At 37.7% G+C, this 16,367-nt stretch overlaps 1 protein-coding gene across 1 annotated transcript; it reads left to right on the top strand.

Annotated features, from left to right (window-relative positions):
* The first annotated feature begins 4,679 nt into the window (after positions 1-4,679).
* Positions 4,680-16,050, top strand: LOC117295983. Its single transcript, XM_033778812.1, has 17 exons — positions 4,680-5,143; positions 5,450-5,570; positions 6,464-6,627; positions 7,141-7,276; positions 7,370-7,509; positions 8,096-8,225; positions 8,610-8,802; positions 9,626-9,771; positions 10,074-10,283; positions 10,589-10,806; positions 11,225-11,456; positions 11,586-11,859; positions 12,282-12,544; positions 12,806-13,037; positions 13,184-13,296; positions 13,566-13,742; positions 13,924-16,050. Exons 1-17 carry the CDS (start codon positions 4,974-4,976, stop codon positions 14,473-14,475), a joined length of 3,471 nt encoding a protein of 1,156 aa, XP_033634703.1. The 5' UTR covers positions 4,680-4,973; the 3' UTR covers positions 14,476-16,050.
* Positions 16,051-16,367: the final 317 nt, after the last annotated feature.

The raw sequence follows: 16,367 nt of genomic DNA, 5'->3' as shown, positions 1-16,367 counted from the left end.
CTTTTTTATATTTTTATTAATAAGTAGATGGCAGTTTATTAGTAGCTTTTGACAGGACGTGCACAAATTAAATTCCCCCAAACCTTTATAATATTTTATGATTTGTCTGCCATTATTTCACTGGGTGCATCAAGCTAGGAGGAGCAACTCCAACTTGACACAAACATACGGGTAAACATTGCCCAGTTTTCGGACGCAAGTCTCCGACCCTCGCTTGGAAAACAAACTTCGTTTCTGTAGGTGACATTAATTTCGATTATGTCGACAACAATCATCTACTAACCTTCTTCAAGAGTTCAGCACCGATCTGAAACCTCAATATGAGGGGAAACTTTCTGACAATGTGTTCTTTCTTTCTTTCTTTCTCAATCAAGAATCGGAATTCCCAACACGGACGTCAACAGGAGAGTCAATTATCTGCGCGATGGACGATGGGCGGGGCTTTATTCGTTAGCCTAGGATCGAGACGTTTCGCTTGCGTATCAAGACGTTTGACATGAGTTCAAGCGTTATCTTTTGCTAACTGCGTGCAAAAACTAAACTGGATTCAATGCATAAACGTACATACGAAGACTATAATAGACTCTGCAAATTGACAGACTTTCGGCCAATCAAAATCCATTGTCAAGTTATAAAACACGTACGGATACACGCTTGAACAGGTTGATCTTGTTTTGGCGTAATTGAAAATAAAGGGTAAGGGAGAAATTGCACAATGGGAAATATTCATGAGTCATGCTTTATCACAAATTGCAATCTTTTAACTCGGGGTTTACCCAAACATCAGGGACAAACAATATCCCACGTTGGGCTCTCTTTCAGTCTTATCATAGTCACCATTAAATCGACGTTGAACAAGGCCTACCCAACTTTCATGAAACCATAACTTAAGAAGCTTTGAGACGTTGGTTGTTTTCCTGCCTAAATCACAAAATCGTAAGATCAAATGAATGTGGTCACTGACAGATAGAGGGCGCTATATCAAATGTTTGCCTGTATTGAGGATGGCTTTACTTCAGCCAATCTTGAATAAGCTTGTTAAATACGAACCAAGCTGTTTTATATAAGTGTTGTATTGCTCTTGAAAAGGTTAAAAGGAAAATTTAGAACAAACAGCTATAGTATACCTTAGTGCAAGTCCTATATTATGATTTATATCTCATATCTACGAATTAGCATGAGCCATCTACGACTAAATGCCACCAAGTCAATTAGCACAAGACGTGAATACTAGTGAATTCCTTTTTTCTTTCTCTTGTTATTGGTTTTGTGTAGATGTGTATATCCATAGAGCAAACTCACGAAAGTTCGTCCCTCCCGTTTCTATTTTTAGGACAGGGAGATTCATCAAGGAGGTTTAGCGCCATCTGTTGGTTTGAAAGTGTTAGTGCTTCAAGTGGAGTGTTATCAAAATGATCGGACTCCCACCCTAAAAACACCGGGGCAGACAAAGTCAACAAAATAAACTGTATTGTAAATGATTTAAAAAAAATTATAAATGTGTGCCAATAACAAGTATAAAAACGTATCAAACATGTGTACAGCCATTTTGCCCTTGATGTAGTCTCAATTCAAGCGTGATCTTATATGTTTAATACAGTTGCATCTAGAGTGCGCCTTGACTGTAGACTACGACAGACGTCAAAACTAGGGCAAATATTGAATTAGTGATTAACGAAGGACACTAATAGCCAGATCCGATATTGATATGTGATGTGAATGCTACTTTGGCCATGTAAACTACTACGACTAATACAAAACATGACATAACCTTTATACATTTTAAGGTGATTTTCGGATTTAATCAAGCTAGTCGAGCTAGTTGGTTGCTACTGCCGTTGAACGGCAACAAAAATTCATGCAAAAACTGTGAATGATCATATCAATTTAGACAAGGAAACCGAATACATAGATATGGTTTTGCCTCGGGGATAAGGATTGCGATAGCGATTGGCCTATTGAACAACAAAGTTATAGGTAACTCCGACTATAAAATGATGAGATGAACTTGAACTTGACCTTGTTCCTCGCCCATAGCCGTTGGTCAAGGTTCGCGGCTTCCTTGATGATACGTTAGAAAGCTCACCTCTGCCGCTTGCACCAGTCTATTTCGGCATACCAGTGGTATCCTGGAAGATGCCGTGGATGATAATAATATGGCGGCAATGGTATAGTGTTTGCTTGTCCCTGTTGCCATGAAGTCGGCGAGTACCACCTTATGCATAATAATTTTGGTCAATAAATCGTAACCATATACACGTACCATTATTGAGGCGAGTCATGCAGCTATTGCCATGTGCCTTGAGTATCCAATGCTTTTGTACAAGGTACAAGGCTAGCTTTTCAGTTTCATACACCTGTCATTGTTGACTGATTGACTTGTTGGGTTCGCACTTTACCTGGAATCTTTATTTTTATGGAACACTTTACTTTACATTCCTCAAGATATATTGTGAAATCTGTATTGCTGTGGTAAGTCTGACATTTTTATTGCCCAAATTTTCACTTCACAGTACGTGATATTTGAAAAATTATATGTTTACGATCTTGTTTCTAAAGGTCAATGGGTGGCTGTGGCGAGGGACGGGCTGGAAGTGTGGGAGGAAACTGGTGGGGATGTTGTATGTGTCGGGTGTTTTAAAGGCAGTGGACACTATTGGTAATTACTCAAAATAATTATTAGCATAAAACCTTTCTTGATGAAGATTAATGGGGAGAGGTTGATGGTATTAAACATCGTGAGAAACAGCTCCCTCTGAAGTGCCATAGTTTTCGAGAAAAAGTAATTTTCCACGAATTTGATTTCGAGACCTCAGATTTAGAACTTGAGGTCTCGAAATCAACCATCTAAACGCACACAACTTTGTGTGACAAGGGTGTTTTTTTCTTTCATTATTATCTCGCAAGTTTGATCCACCAACTGTGAAGGCTAGTCTTTACAATTAGTCTTTAAAGGCCACCTAGCAAGGCAGTGAATGAGAAAGTGTACGTTTGGTAGTGCTTCAGAAACCATCTTAAAGCCAGTGGACACTTTCGGTAAACATTATTGTCCAAGGCCCACACTTCGTGTATCACAACTTATATATAAAATAACAAACCTGTGAAAATTTAGGCTCAATCGGTCATGTGTGACAAGGGTGTTTTTGTCTTTCATTATTATCTCGCAAGTTCGATGACCGATTGAGCTCAAATTTTCAAAGGTTTGTTATTTTATGCATAATTATGTTGAGATACACTAACAGTAAAGGCTAATTTGTGACAATTACCAATAGTGTCCACTGCCTTTAAAGATGAGGAGAAGAGGTGGTGGTGGGTGCTACCGTGCATGATGTGGTGTTGGACACTTCAAGATACATCCAAAAATTATATTTGCATTTGAATAAGCAGTGAGTTGATGTTAGCTAATGGATCACATTTCCCCATGTCCTCAAAGCGTATAGCTACTTCGAGGTACACAAACTACCGACATGAGCAGTAAACCAAGACTTTAATGTCTCTGATGTTAAATTCCTAATCCTAAACTCTCTGCCAAGTTCAAAATTTCGTAGCTTAAATAGATTGGGTTTTTCTAATAAATTGTTGTACTTGGTTGATGAGCGTGTTTAATAGCGACTGTTTCGACCAAAATTGAACCGAAAGTAAATGACCAAGATCAACAGGAATTATCCACATCGAAAAAGCAATTATTAAAGAACCCAAGTTTCGGTTCCAGAGATAAGTCTTCCCGTTACACCTCTTGGTTTTCACGCATTGGATTTCCTCAATTTCTAGAATTGCTACCTATTTAGGTTCGAAACTATATTCAGCCTGGGAAGATACAATGGTAGTTAAAAAGTGTAAATAGAACACGATTGTGTTTGTGTGGTGTGCATGAAATGTTGGGGAAAACGGATGGGCAAGGTCACGCGAGTTTGTGGTCTGGTATACCCGTATCAAAACATAACTATTTCCTCAACTGAATGACGAATAGAAAATGTCCCCCAATCACCGACTATTGATAGGCTACCCGTGCACAGCCATTAGACCCACGGCGTGGACATCACACTCTCTATATACGTAATTTGTTATTTTGGGGGAATCAATTGCATAAAATATCGTATTTTCAGCAAAAATTAATTCAATTTCAAAAACACGCATTCAAATTATCCCCTAATAACTCAATCACATTTTGGTTTGTTTGTAAACATTCAGTTTCGTTTTTGTGAACACATGATGGTTTTGTTTTAGTCATCATATTCCAATAGGCATTCATACATCTTCACCTTTCTTCAGTTTAAGTTCTTTAATCAATTAAACATTTTAATAGAAGTGAATGGTTGACGCTGGCTTTCACAAAATTGAAAATCTTTGCCGCATAATTATGTTCTTAATTGACCAGTAAATTTTTAAATGTTAACCTAAGTAACGAATGAAGGCGATTATAAGTTGTTTTACATCAAGTTTTAAACTTTTCATTCCATCTGATTATTTCTACCTCCATGATCTGTTCTAAATTCATCCCTTAATCAAGCATTAATACTGCCTATAATAGTTGTGAGGTCAAGTTTGCTAAAGGCCCTGTTGGTGTTCCAAAGTAATCAAACCATGCCAAGGTGAATTCACTTCCGCATCTGATTGTAACTAAGGATATCTTGGTTGTGCATTTGACACTTTCATCAAAAGTACAATTCACCGCGGAAGTGTCTGTACAGGAACCCATATCAGCCATTCTTTCAGACAATCCAAATATTGCTGGTGAATCATCTTCGAATGTTCGTACCAAAATTGAGAGAAGAAAATTGTTCTTATCGGTGCCTAAGTGAGGAGTGTTTGCTGTGTTCATGTATGAGCAAATTTCGTGTTTCCAATTTCAGGCTCTGAAATAAAAAATGGAGGTAAACTTGTGAAGCGTGGAACCAGCAACTACTGACTGGTATTGAAGACTAGCGGTATACGGAGAATTTCCTTCAGTTAAAACACAAAGTAACGGCAACATGGCGAGCAAGAAGGAATTGGCCAAATTGATCAAAGCAGATCCAACGGCTATTGAGACTTACATGCCTCAAGTTCTGGAGATGATAAGAAATGATGAAGACGATCTCAAGAGGAGCGATGATTTAAGTGATGCACTTACAAGACCAATGCTGAAAGAAGTCAAAACAAAGTAAGAACCTTTTTAACGTACATCATTACTTTTTTTTTTAAGTGTGAAAATAGAAGTAGCTATGTCAAACTGCAGCCAAGAATAACCTACGCTTTAAAGTATGCCATAACTAATTCCATGTAAAATGTTGCTGAGCTATTGCAGGATTTTATTTGAAATGCCATTGCCCCTCTCTCTCTCTTTTAAACTCATTCCCCCCGCCCCCCCCCCCAATATTTTACCCCGGTTGGAGAGGACTTCAAATTGGAGCTTAACTTCAATGGATTTGGGAGTAAACAGTTTTCTAATATTTCACTTCTTTTTCAGGAAAAATAAATACGAGAACCAAATGGTGGAGTTATGTCAAGTTTGCTTTGAGAAAAGAACAACTAAGTATTACGAGCTTGCTGCTGAGATGTTTAAGGACAAAAAGATTATAAATTGGAAGGTATGTCTTAAGTTGGCCAAACAGGAAAGAAAAAGACAAGCCAGACAAACTTCGACTTTAACCATCTTTGAATTGAAAAACAAGATTTCTTAAGTGGGTAAAACCAAAATTTATAATTGTTATCCCCGATGCAAATTTCCATGATCTGTTAACCATTTTAAAATAAGAAGAAACTATAAATAAATAGTAAATTTGCGGGTACAACCATGTGTAAATCTCTTAGGGTGGGTGTTGGCTCTGAAAAGAGCCGGTTGTGTCTAGACGTTTCGAACAGTATACTCTGCTCGTCTTCAGGAGAATTTTAAAATGTTTGCAACTCGTGCTCAAGATTATTTCATCGAATATTATGACATTACATTACAATTTACATAAAGGCATATTTATAGCGCCCGTTCAAAGATCGGAGTGCTTTAAAACACTGACGTATGCCTATTTAAAGGCAGTGGACACTATTGGTAATTACTCAAAATAATTATTAGCATAAAACCTTTCTTGGTGACGAGTACATGTAATGGGGAGAGGTTGATGGTATAAATCATTGTGAGAAACGGCTCCCTCTGAAGTGCCCTAGTTTTCGAGAAAGAAGTAATTTTCCACGAATTTGATTTCAAGACCACAGATTTAGAACTTGAGGTCTCGAAATCAACCATCTAAACGCACACAACTTCGTGTGACATTGGTGTTTTTTTCTTTCATTATTATCTCGCAAGTTCGATGACCGATTGAGCTCAAATTTCCACAGGTTTGTTATTTTATGCATATGTTGGGATACACCAAATGTAAAGGCTATAGTCTTTGACAATTACCAATAGTGTCCACTGCCTTTAAAAGATCCAAACACAAAAGAACTATAGAAAGGTAAAGCACAAATTTGTCGATAACTTTCTTCGCAGGAACGCATCCCATTGGCTGAGAAACTGATCAAAACGTTTGAAGCTCCAGTGAAACTCATCAGAACTGAAAAGGACGATTGGTGGGGTAAAGACATCAAACCAAGTGACACCGAAATAGGCAAGGCAATGACGTCATGTATCGAGAAAATGATGGAAGCATTTGAGTAAGTTCTTAATAACAGCAGATAATTTCAAAAACATATTATGTCACTAAATTAAAGACTGGGCCCAATTTCATAGAGCTGCTTTAAGCAAAAAATGTTGCTTAAGCAAAAAAATCTTTGCTTTGTAAAATCAGATTACCGGCTAAGACTCCACTCAATTGTTATGCTAAGTAAACAACAGCTAAATATTAGTCACAAGCAGTGGACATGGCATGACATTTTTTGCCAGTAATATGTGTTAAATAAGCGAACTATTTTCGTGCTTAAGCAAATTTTTTGCTTAAGCAGCTCTATGAAATTGGGCCCTGATTATGCAGTTATTACACTTTACTTGTTAGCTTATAGACCCTCTCAATAATTTGTTTAAAGGCAAAGCATATCTTCAGTTTTTGGAACTTTTCAAGCGTTTTAATCCTGTATAGGCCGAAATGAAAATGTATACAATCATTTCAAAAGGTGGTCGCGTTCTATGTAAATAACTTTTACACAAAATTCTCTTTAACTATTTTTCAGCCGAGACAAGATTTTGAAGAAAGTGAGCAAATTCATGGTTGAGGTCATCGTGGTCTTCTTCAAGGCACCAGACGATTTACAAATTGTTAAAGCATTGGCGTTTGTTTCAAACTCATGGCATACCATAACCTGGGAGGTAAATATCTCAACAAACAAAACAACAAATAATATTTTGGTAACTTAGTTCATTGCTGACATGTGGTCATGATATTATTTTTTTTCTAAACAGGGGACAGAAAATAATCTTGCTGAGATTATACGTGCCATGTGTGTGTGGATTAAATCGGGAGACTTGGATTTGGAATCTTCATCTGGTGACAAAGTAAAAGCCATTAATAGTACATTAGAATCGTCATTAGCAGGTGCTGGGTAAGTAAGTAGATGTGGAGTGTGTATTAATTTGAAATATTACGGAAATGCTCTAATATTGCATGTATTTCTCCAAATTGATGTCATGTCACAAATGTGAGCACATTCCAATGGTATATTCAATCTTGTTCACATTAATTTGTATCATCATTTTGTGATTATTGCGTGTTAAAGTTGCTCCTTAGACAAAAAAAAATGCGACAAATGCCCTTGTAGAAGGCTCCAAAATAAACTGGAACTTACTTCTTTTGATTATTATTATATATCACTGTGTGTTTTATTTCTCCATTCTATGTGAATTATTGAATAAAGTTAACATACAATAAACAGCGACCTCTATTGAATTCCTTCTTTTTTTCTTTTTCAAAAGAGTTTAATCATGTTAGATGCGGAACACCACATGTACATTTCTTTTGAGTAGTGGTTGTTCTGGAAAGAGCCGATGGTTAACAACTCAAAATTTCTACCAGTATGATCTGATCACTTCATATAAGAGCTATTGGAAAGCTTGCAAACAGAGTTATGACTAAATCGAAATGGCACATCTGACATTTTCTTCAACTTTATACTTTTGTTTGATATTCAGAGCACCATCAAAATATGCGAAGGAGTTGAATGAAATATTCCAGTTTGTGCTGACACAGGAGTTGGACGGTGAACCGTACTCAGGATGGGGGCTCATAGCGTTGACTATCTGCTCTGCATTCGTTATTAAGGTGGGTCAGTCAATGGGATTTCAGGCATTGCTTGGTGAGGTATCAATTTTGGTTTACGGTTATAAGCAGGACAGTTCTTTTCTTGTCACCCGAATTCCGAAAATCTACCCCGTGGTAGTAGAATATAAAGGAATACAAGTTCTAAATAGAACACCGTCTCCCTGTTTTTTTTTCCCCTAAAAGGTAGTTACTACTGACGGTACATGTAAATCGCAAGAAACACTTCAATTCTTTACAGTAGAGGACCCTCCCATGATAAGATAAGATAGTCATCATTGATTCTGTAAATCACTTAATTCTGGAAGAGGAACAACAACTCTTTATCAATCATTCATTCTCTGTCCTCATCATCCAAACAGTTGATTCCTAATTATTTCCCCACAGCACTGTGGTAACGCAAGGGCCATCAAAGACTTCATCCCGGGAGTGATGACGATTCTTAAAGGAGACTGCGAGACGTTGGTTACCGTAGCATCTGGTTGTGTTACAAGGTTCTACCAACAAATAGATCTACTCGCACCATGTGCTGATGATGTTATAGAAGTATTCCTGGCTGGGAAAAGTGACATGATTGGCCGTATGTTGTCTCAATTTTACTTCAAACTGTTTACAACACAACACAATATTCTATAATATATTGAAGGACATCTTTCAGTGTTTAAAAAAAAACCTGCAAACTGCTTTCAAATAATGCTGTTATAATTATTGTGCCGATATAAGTCCTAATTGTATAAGTGCTAGCCACATCAGGTTTTTTATACAATCTCAAAATGACAATTTTAGATCAACACCAAATTAGTTTTTCAGACTTTATTTAAAGGAACATTACAGAATTGGTTTTTGCTAACAAAACTGTTGCTGGCAGTGTACTTTATGTAATCCACCCTATACATTAACTGACAAACCTGTCGAAGTTTGAGATCGATCGGCCATCTAGATCACGAGAGAATGGTGAACAACCGATTACAAATTTTGCTTTGCATCGATGCCAAAATAAAAATGAATAAAACGCTCACTGAGCGATCAACTCCAAACGCGAAGTAAGATTATTTATTTCTCATCAAATATGACATTTCAGACATAAATATTTCAAGGGATGTTTTCAACTAAATTTTTATCATCATCATTGGACCGTGTAAGTTTGATGTAAATCTGTGATCTTCAGGATTTTTGTTTCTTACCAATTCTGTAACGTTCCTTTAAGGTGGTGTTCTTGTAACTTTTCTTGCTCATTTGACAATCCTTGATGAATTAGTTTCAAGTTTATCTTTTACTTCTTAACCTTATCAGTAAGGGGCTTATACTTTCAATAATTGTTGGTTTTGCCACACACCATGACATTTTTAAAGTTCTCCTTGAGAATTATGGTCAATAGATGTTTATTTTACCTTATTTTACAGTTGTTTTGAAGCCTCTATATGCCGCAAGTCCAGAACCAATTCTGAGTAGGTTCGACAAATTAGCTGAGTATATGGAAGATATGAATCAATCCAACAAAACCTACATGTATATGTTATGGGATGACGTAGCCAAGGATAACGCCAAGGTATATATGATAAGCCTTTCTAAAAGTCATTATTGGTAAAGTTGTAAATTATTTGAATTGAAAGTGTAAAAATGTGTTACCATTTCAACGGGGTTAAGGTAAACAAACCGAGTGTAACCCAAGTAACGAAATACTTTTTAAAATCATCAACTAACCATTCGAAAGTTACTTGGTAATTTAAATGGAAGGTATAAGTTTGGTAGTTTAAAAATTAATGGCAATAAAAAACTTTTAGTTAGAAGTACATAAGCTTTTCATAGTTTTCAAACCCTCACTCCAGTTAAATTTGTCTTTTTTTCTAGTTATTAGTGCCTTACGTCGATCTGATGATGGGTGACGTAACAAATGGTCAGCTTTCTCATCAGGTTCTCATGGTCCTAGGAACTGTGTCGATCAAATTCCCAGAACTCTTTGTCGACAAGATCGACAAGTTGTTACGGGTGACTAAGCAGACACCACACACGATCCACGCTGTAGCCAAGGTAGTTGCAAGTGTCGGCCAAATTGATGAGGTAAGAGCGATACTGCTGCTACAAGTAGAACTCTAAAGCAGTTTGAACTTCCTGCGAATGCAACTACGAAGCGAATTTTGACGTCACAAGTCAAATTGAGCTGTTGGAGCTCAACTGATGCGACGCTGCGAATTTGTGACGTCAAAATTCGCATGAAGTATGAATCTGGCTTTTACGTTAGGTATGTCATTTGCTTTTATTGCTGTTAGCAAGACGACTTGACCTCTTTTGATACCCAGACTGTGTTCGAAAGCAAACTATAGTACAGCGATGGTAACTGAAAATTTCTCTCTGTGTTTGTACAGAAACAAGCTGACCGTTGCCTCAAAATATTCACAGACAAGCTGAAGACATCTGACGACATGTGGATTAGTACCATCTTAATGGAGATGAAGAGGGTTGGCCGAAAATACGTAGAAATCTTGAAGAAGTACAGAGCTGTTATTGAACCGTTTAAGACAAGTCAACAGATGGGTGTGCCTGATCTTATACAGAGTTTGATAGACTTTATGGAAGGTCGGAGGTAAGATTAATTCATTTCTATATTCGTAATTAAAACAAAGCCCCCCCCCTTCCATTATAACAGACGGTTTAGCACATAAAGCCAGCCTATGATAACTTGTCAAGAACAAATGACAGTGAGGCAGTTGAAAGTGTAATACATTTGTTTTCAAGAAGAAGCAATAAAACAATTTTTTCACAAGACTTTCATAAGTGTTTCAATCATGGCCACTTATAAACACATTGTAGTACCGTTGAGGTAAGGTTTTGTATCACAATATGGGTGCATTCCCTGGGTCGACCCCGGTGTGTGGCGGTTTTTTCTTCCAGGACGATCGTGGGTAATTATCTGCACACGTTCGTCCTGGGGAAAAAAAACGCCACACACCAGGACGGGTCGACCCAGGGAAGCTAAACGAACGCACCCTATGTTTTTCCAGCTTGGAAACTCTTGCTGATGAAGTGGACGAAGTCAAAGATGACGTCAAGACCTTGGATACCCGAGTAACCGTGACGGAGGAGAATGTGGATCGACTTGATAAGACTGTAACAGAGCAAAGCCAGGAGATCGACAATGTGAAGAACGAGGTTGTGGAACAAGGTGAAAGGCTGGACGAGCTTGAAGAAGTGGTTGACGACACGGTGTTAAAAGTTGACGAAATCGATCACAAAGTTAGTATTGTCAAAGACCTTTACAAGTTTATCAAACATGGCTACTTATAAAAGAGAAGACAATTTGTGTCAAAGTTAACTTTAGATCCAATGAACATCAACATTTTGTATCACATCTTTTAAATTCAGACGATCACCAATGCACCAAAGTGGTCACGAGACGTCTCCAAGCTTCTCAACCCCGAGCATGAACACGATTGGAGGTACCTGGCTATCCGTCTTGGCTTCACAGGAGAAGATGTCCGCAACTGGGCACTGTCTCCAGACCCTACGATGGCCCTACTGGCGGAATGGTACACTGTACATAAGAGTAGTGAAGCTACGTATGCTGTACTGACTGCATTACAGGATATGGGTAGAGAAGATGCGTCCGCCATTGTGGAGGAATCATTGCAATCTGCAGGTATGATGACGTAGATTGGTATCTCCAGTTAACACTGGTTACATTATGGTGTTTTCACGGCAGACGAATTATTCTATACATCAATACTTTTACAACGGTAACCAAATTAAGTTGCAGGTATGATGACGTCATAGTGATGACGTTTTAATAGTATCTCCGTTTTAATACTAGTCACTTTTTGGCGTTCTCACAGCAAACGTATAGTCTTCAATACATCAACATTTTAAAAACAGCAAACACATTTCTTTCCAAATAACTTGGCATACACTACAAGTTGTTTTAGGGTATTGTACCAAAGTAGTGATTAATCCAAAACACAAAAACGGAGTCGGGTAATTAAATTTTAACCGAAAATTGATCATGATATAAAAAAAAGCATTTGGCACATCAAAGCAATAATTTGAATTTTCCGTGTATGCTAGATGCTCTGGTACCAAAGGCTGCCCCTGACATGTCAGAGAAACCCCCTCGGGTCTTCATCAGCTACCAGTGGGATCATCAAGCAGAGGTGAAAGTCATCAAGGAACATCTTGAGAAAGCTGGCTTTGGTTGCTGGCTGGATATCGGTCAGATGGGAGGTGGTGATAGCCTTTTTGCTAAGATCAACGACGGCATGAGAGCTGCAAAGGTAGTCCTCTGCATGTGCACTGAGAAGTACTCCAAGTCGGAAAACTGCAATAAAGAGGTAAGCTCTAAACGGCACATGAAAGTCATTGAAGATTAAATGCCTGTTGAACTTGTTTTGTGTACTTCAGAGTAGTACACAGTACACTAAATAGAGCCCGGTGCTAAACAGAATTAAACTGTACAACGAGTCCTAGCGTTGTACGACAAAAATGGTGTCAGAAGTGGGATGTCATTTTTAATGTATGTTGCAGTATTCCTCGTTGACGTACCCCATAACATTCAATCCATGCTAACAATGAAGCCTTTTATTCTATAACAGGTAAATCTCGCCAACCTGTTGAACAAGCCAATCATTCCTGTACTCATTGAGAAGACAGCTTGGCCACCAGCTGGCTCTATGAGTATGTTGTTTGCTCAGCTTCTCTACATCCAGCTTTATAACGACAAGGAATACATCAGAGGAGACAAGTTTTGGGAAGATGCCAAGTTTGCCGAGCTACTTGGACAGATTAGTTACCATGCTGCTCCGGATGAAGACATGATCACTGACGGTAAGATTTCATGGAATTCCTTATAAATCAGCCTTTAATATTTAAAAGTTGGCAATAAAACCATCCATGATGCCTTCACAAAAATGAACGAAGTGCCATTCTTCATTGTCTTATTGTTGTTCCTTTGTCTCCTTCCTTATTTACAGAGTATCGCAACTGGGTGCCCCAGATTGATGATCTTCCTCAGGTTGTCAAGAAAGCGGATAGTACTCAACCATCAACCAATTCATCCACGCAGAATCCGGCAACACAGGATCAGGTAAAACTCAACTCTATAAATCTCTGTGGATTATAGTCATCACTATGCCACACCTTCTATACGATGCCCAGCCGTTGAGGAGCAGTGCTGACTTGAAGACCTGTTGACAGCAAAGAGAAGGCTGTAAGATGTGCCCAATCCTGACCAAGCATTTGAAGAGTAGATGATGGACTCGAAAGAAGAAGTCATCATCGAACCTATAATTATTTTGTACACAAACCGGGACAAAACCTTCCCAATTATTGTTTCTGATTTGTTCCTCGTGACAGGTGGATGAGTTGATCCCGCAGGTGTTTATCTCCTACCAATGGGACAAACAAACTGAGATTAAGAGACTTTACTCTCGATTGACATCACTGGGATTCAGCTGCTGGCTTGATATCCTCCAGATGGGTGGAGGAGATCCTCTCTACTCGAAGATCGATAAAGGAATAAGAAATGCAAAGGTATTCTAACATTCTGAAGTTAGTGTTGTTGCAACATTTTTATTTGTAAAATGTACTTTAGAGATATTCTAAAATGTTGAAGCTAAATATGAAGCTTTGTGTGACTTCAACATTTTAATGTTGTAAAATGTGCCTAAGAGATGAAACCTTAACATGAATGAGCAATATTTCGTTTCCACAGGTTGTGGTTTCAAGTGTGACCCCAAAGTACGCCCTCTCAGCAAACTGTCGTCGAGAGGTCAGCCTTTCCGATGCACTCAGAAAACCCGTTATCCCGATCCTCATGGAGCAGATGACGTGGCCTCCAGAAGGTCCAATGAGCATGCCCTTTGCGCAGCTTCTCTACATCGACTTCACCAAAGAGTCAACCCAGAAAGATTTCACCGATAACAAGTTTGATGAATTGCTAGAGAAGCTCAAAGAACACGCAACAGTTGAAGAATTGGTCATTCAGCAAAAGCTACCAGCAGAGGGCGGTCAAGAGGAAAAAACAGAAGAAGAACCTACAACTAAAAATCCCAGTCAGACCGTAGAACAAACGGGAGACAAACAACCCTTGAAACAAGTCCCGGATGTAAATCACAAGGAAGAAGCTGCAAAGTCTCCCGATAAACCTGAGCGGCCTAGATCAGCATCAAATGGCCCCCAGCATGCTCAGGTAGTTCAACCAGAAAGACCCAAATCTGCTCCTGCAAAACCAAAGAAATCTTCGTCTGTTTGTGCAATTATCTAAAAAATAAAATAAAAAATAAGACAAGAGTAGACACGAATAATTGTGTTTTTGTGACTATTACCTTTATCTTAACGTTTACAAATAGTACTACATTTACTATTTGAAGATATTGTTGGAACAAATACTATTTTTGTTTTGAAGATATGATATATTTTTGCTAATATACGGCACGAAGAAAATACAGAAAAGAGGCGTGGCGGACTCGTGCATATATTTCAGAACAAAATGTCTGTTTACGTGGCGTGGTTTCAACGGGCGGGCAGCCATTTTGTTTTCCCCCGCTATCGCATCAACGTATCATGACGTCACGGAGACTGAATGGGTACAGTAGCGTGACATAACTGATCAACTCCTAATTTCGCTCTTTTATTTCACACAAGATGACAAACTGTGAAAGAATTATCAAGTTTTGTACCAGTGATATTTAACTCTGTTGTTTTAAAACCGAGTCATATTTTTACGTTTATGGGCATGTTCGACAGAGCAAATATTAATTTGTTCACAATAAAAATTGAATTAAATTGAACTGAATGATTTACGAACAAAACATTACTGAAGGCAACACATTAATTAAGCATTCTGAATGTATTTCAATCATTAAAATTTTTAGTTTGTTATCATACTTATTTTAAAGTTCACCGCTGAAAGATGTTTATATATTTTGAATAGAATTTACACAAAAGTATTATGAGATTTAAAACATTTAAATCATAAAGGCACGTATGAGTTGCCCACACTTTCAGTCCGTTCTGTAGCCTATTTTATTTTACCCGTAAATTTACATTTCAATTTTAAATAGCTATTCTTTTTTAGATTCAAGAAAGTTGGGCTTCACTAAGTTTACCATCTACAGGTGGTAGTAAAAACAAAACAAAGGAAGTATTGTCGGGATCCTGAAAGTATATTCCCTTTATACAAGCCATACGAAAACATTTTTGACTGTCATATTGTCATATTGGCTTAAAAAGAAAGATTATTGTAGGTTTTTTTTTTTTTAATTAACATAATCTTTCAAACTGCTTGCAGAGAAAAAAAATTATAAAACGAAAATTCCTTTCGGCGAAAATCGGGCCATAGAACTTTTATATAGGAAAATATAGTAACGTAATGTAATGTGCGTGCGCACAACTTTGCACAGATGTATATAGACGTAAAATTTTAACTATCGTATTAGCAGATTAAATGCATATACGTCTAATTATTAACATAGTCTCATTTGCACAAGACTTCGTTCTATAACGGCATGACGCTACAATTGTGACTCGGGTATCTTTAACTTCAATATGGAAGTGGCAATATGGTAACATCGACTTACAAACTTGTGGGTAAAGCATGCAGCTTTTTCAGAACCTATCACACTGTATCTCGTCTGAGGTTTAACGGGAAAACAAGTGGTGTTTTGTCCTTATATGTGTAAAATAAAGAAAGTAAAGCCATCGGTCTATGAAAAGGGGCGTTTCTAAGTACAATGAGGCTGTTGAAAATAAAGTAAAAAAATATTTCAGACGATATTTGAGTAACTTGTGGTTATTAATTTCAGGTAAGATAAACCTCCAAGCTAATTGTTTATCTTGGTACCAGACTGTTCAGTTACGCAGCTTATCTCCAATACTGTAATATTAATCGAAACCAATAAATAGAGTTTACCTCAAACAAGGTCAATTAATCGGATCCAAACAATCCAATAATAGGCGTACGAAGCCTACCCTACAAAACAGTACGTTTCATTGCAATCAGTTCCTAACGTGAAAGCATATTTTTTGATGGACATTGATGGCCATTAAAAAAAAAAAAGTAACAACAAAAAACACAATTTTTAAGAATATCTTTGGAATAATTGACACGCCAGTCAGAAATGGTAGAGGCAATTCAATGCTCTTCTCCCCAGCCCC

The sequence above is a fragment of the Asterias rubens genome, chromosome 10, assembly GCF_902459465.1.
Source record: "Asterias rubens chromosome 10, eAstRub1.3, whole genome shotgun sequence".
NCBI classification, from domain to species: Eukaryota; Metazoa; Echinodermata; class Asteroidea; order Forcipulatida; family Asteriidae; genus Asterias; species Asterias rubens.
The sequence above is the reverse complement of the archived record's forward strand: the minus strand, read 5'-3'. Positions and strand labels throughout refer to the sequence as shown.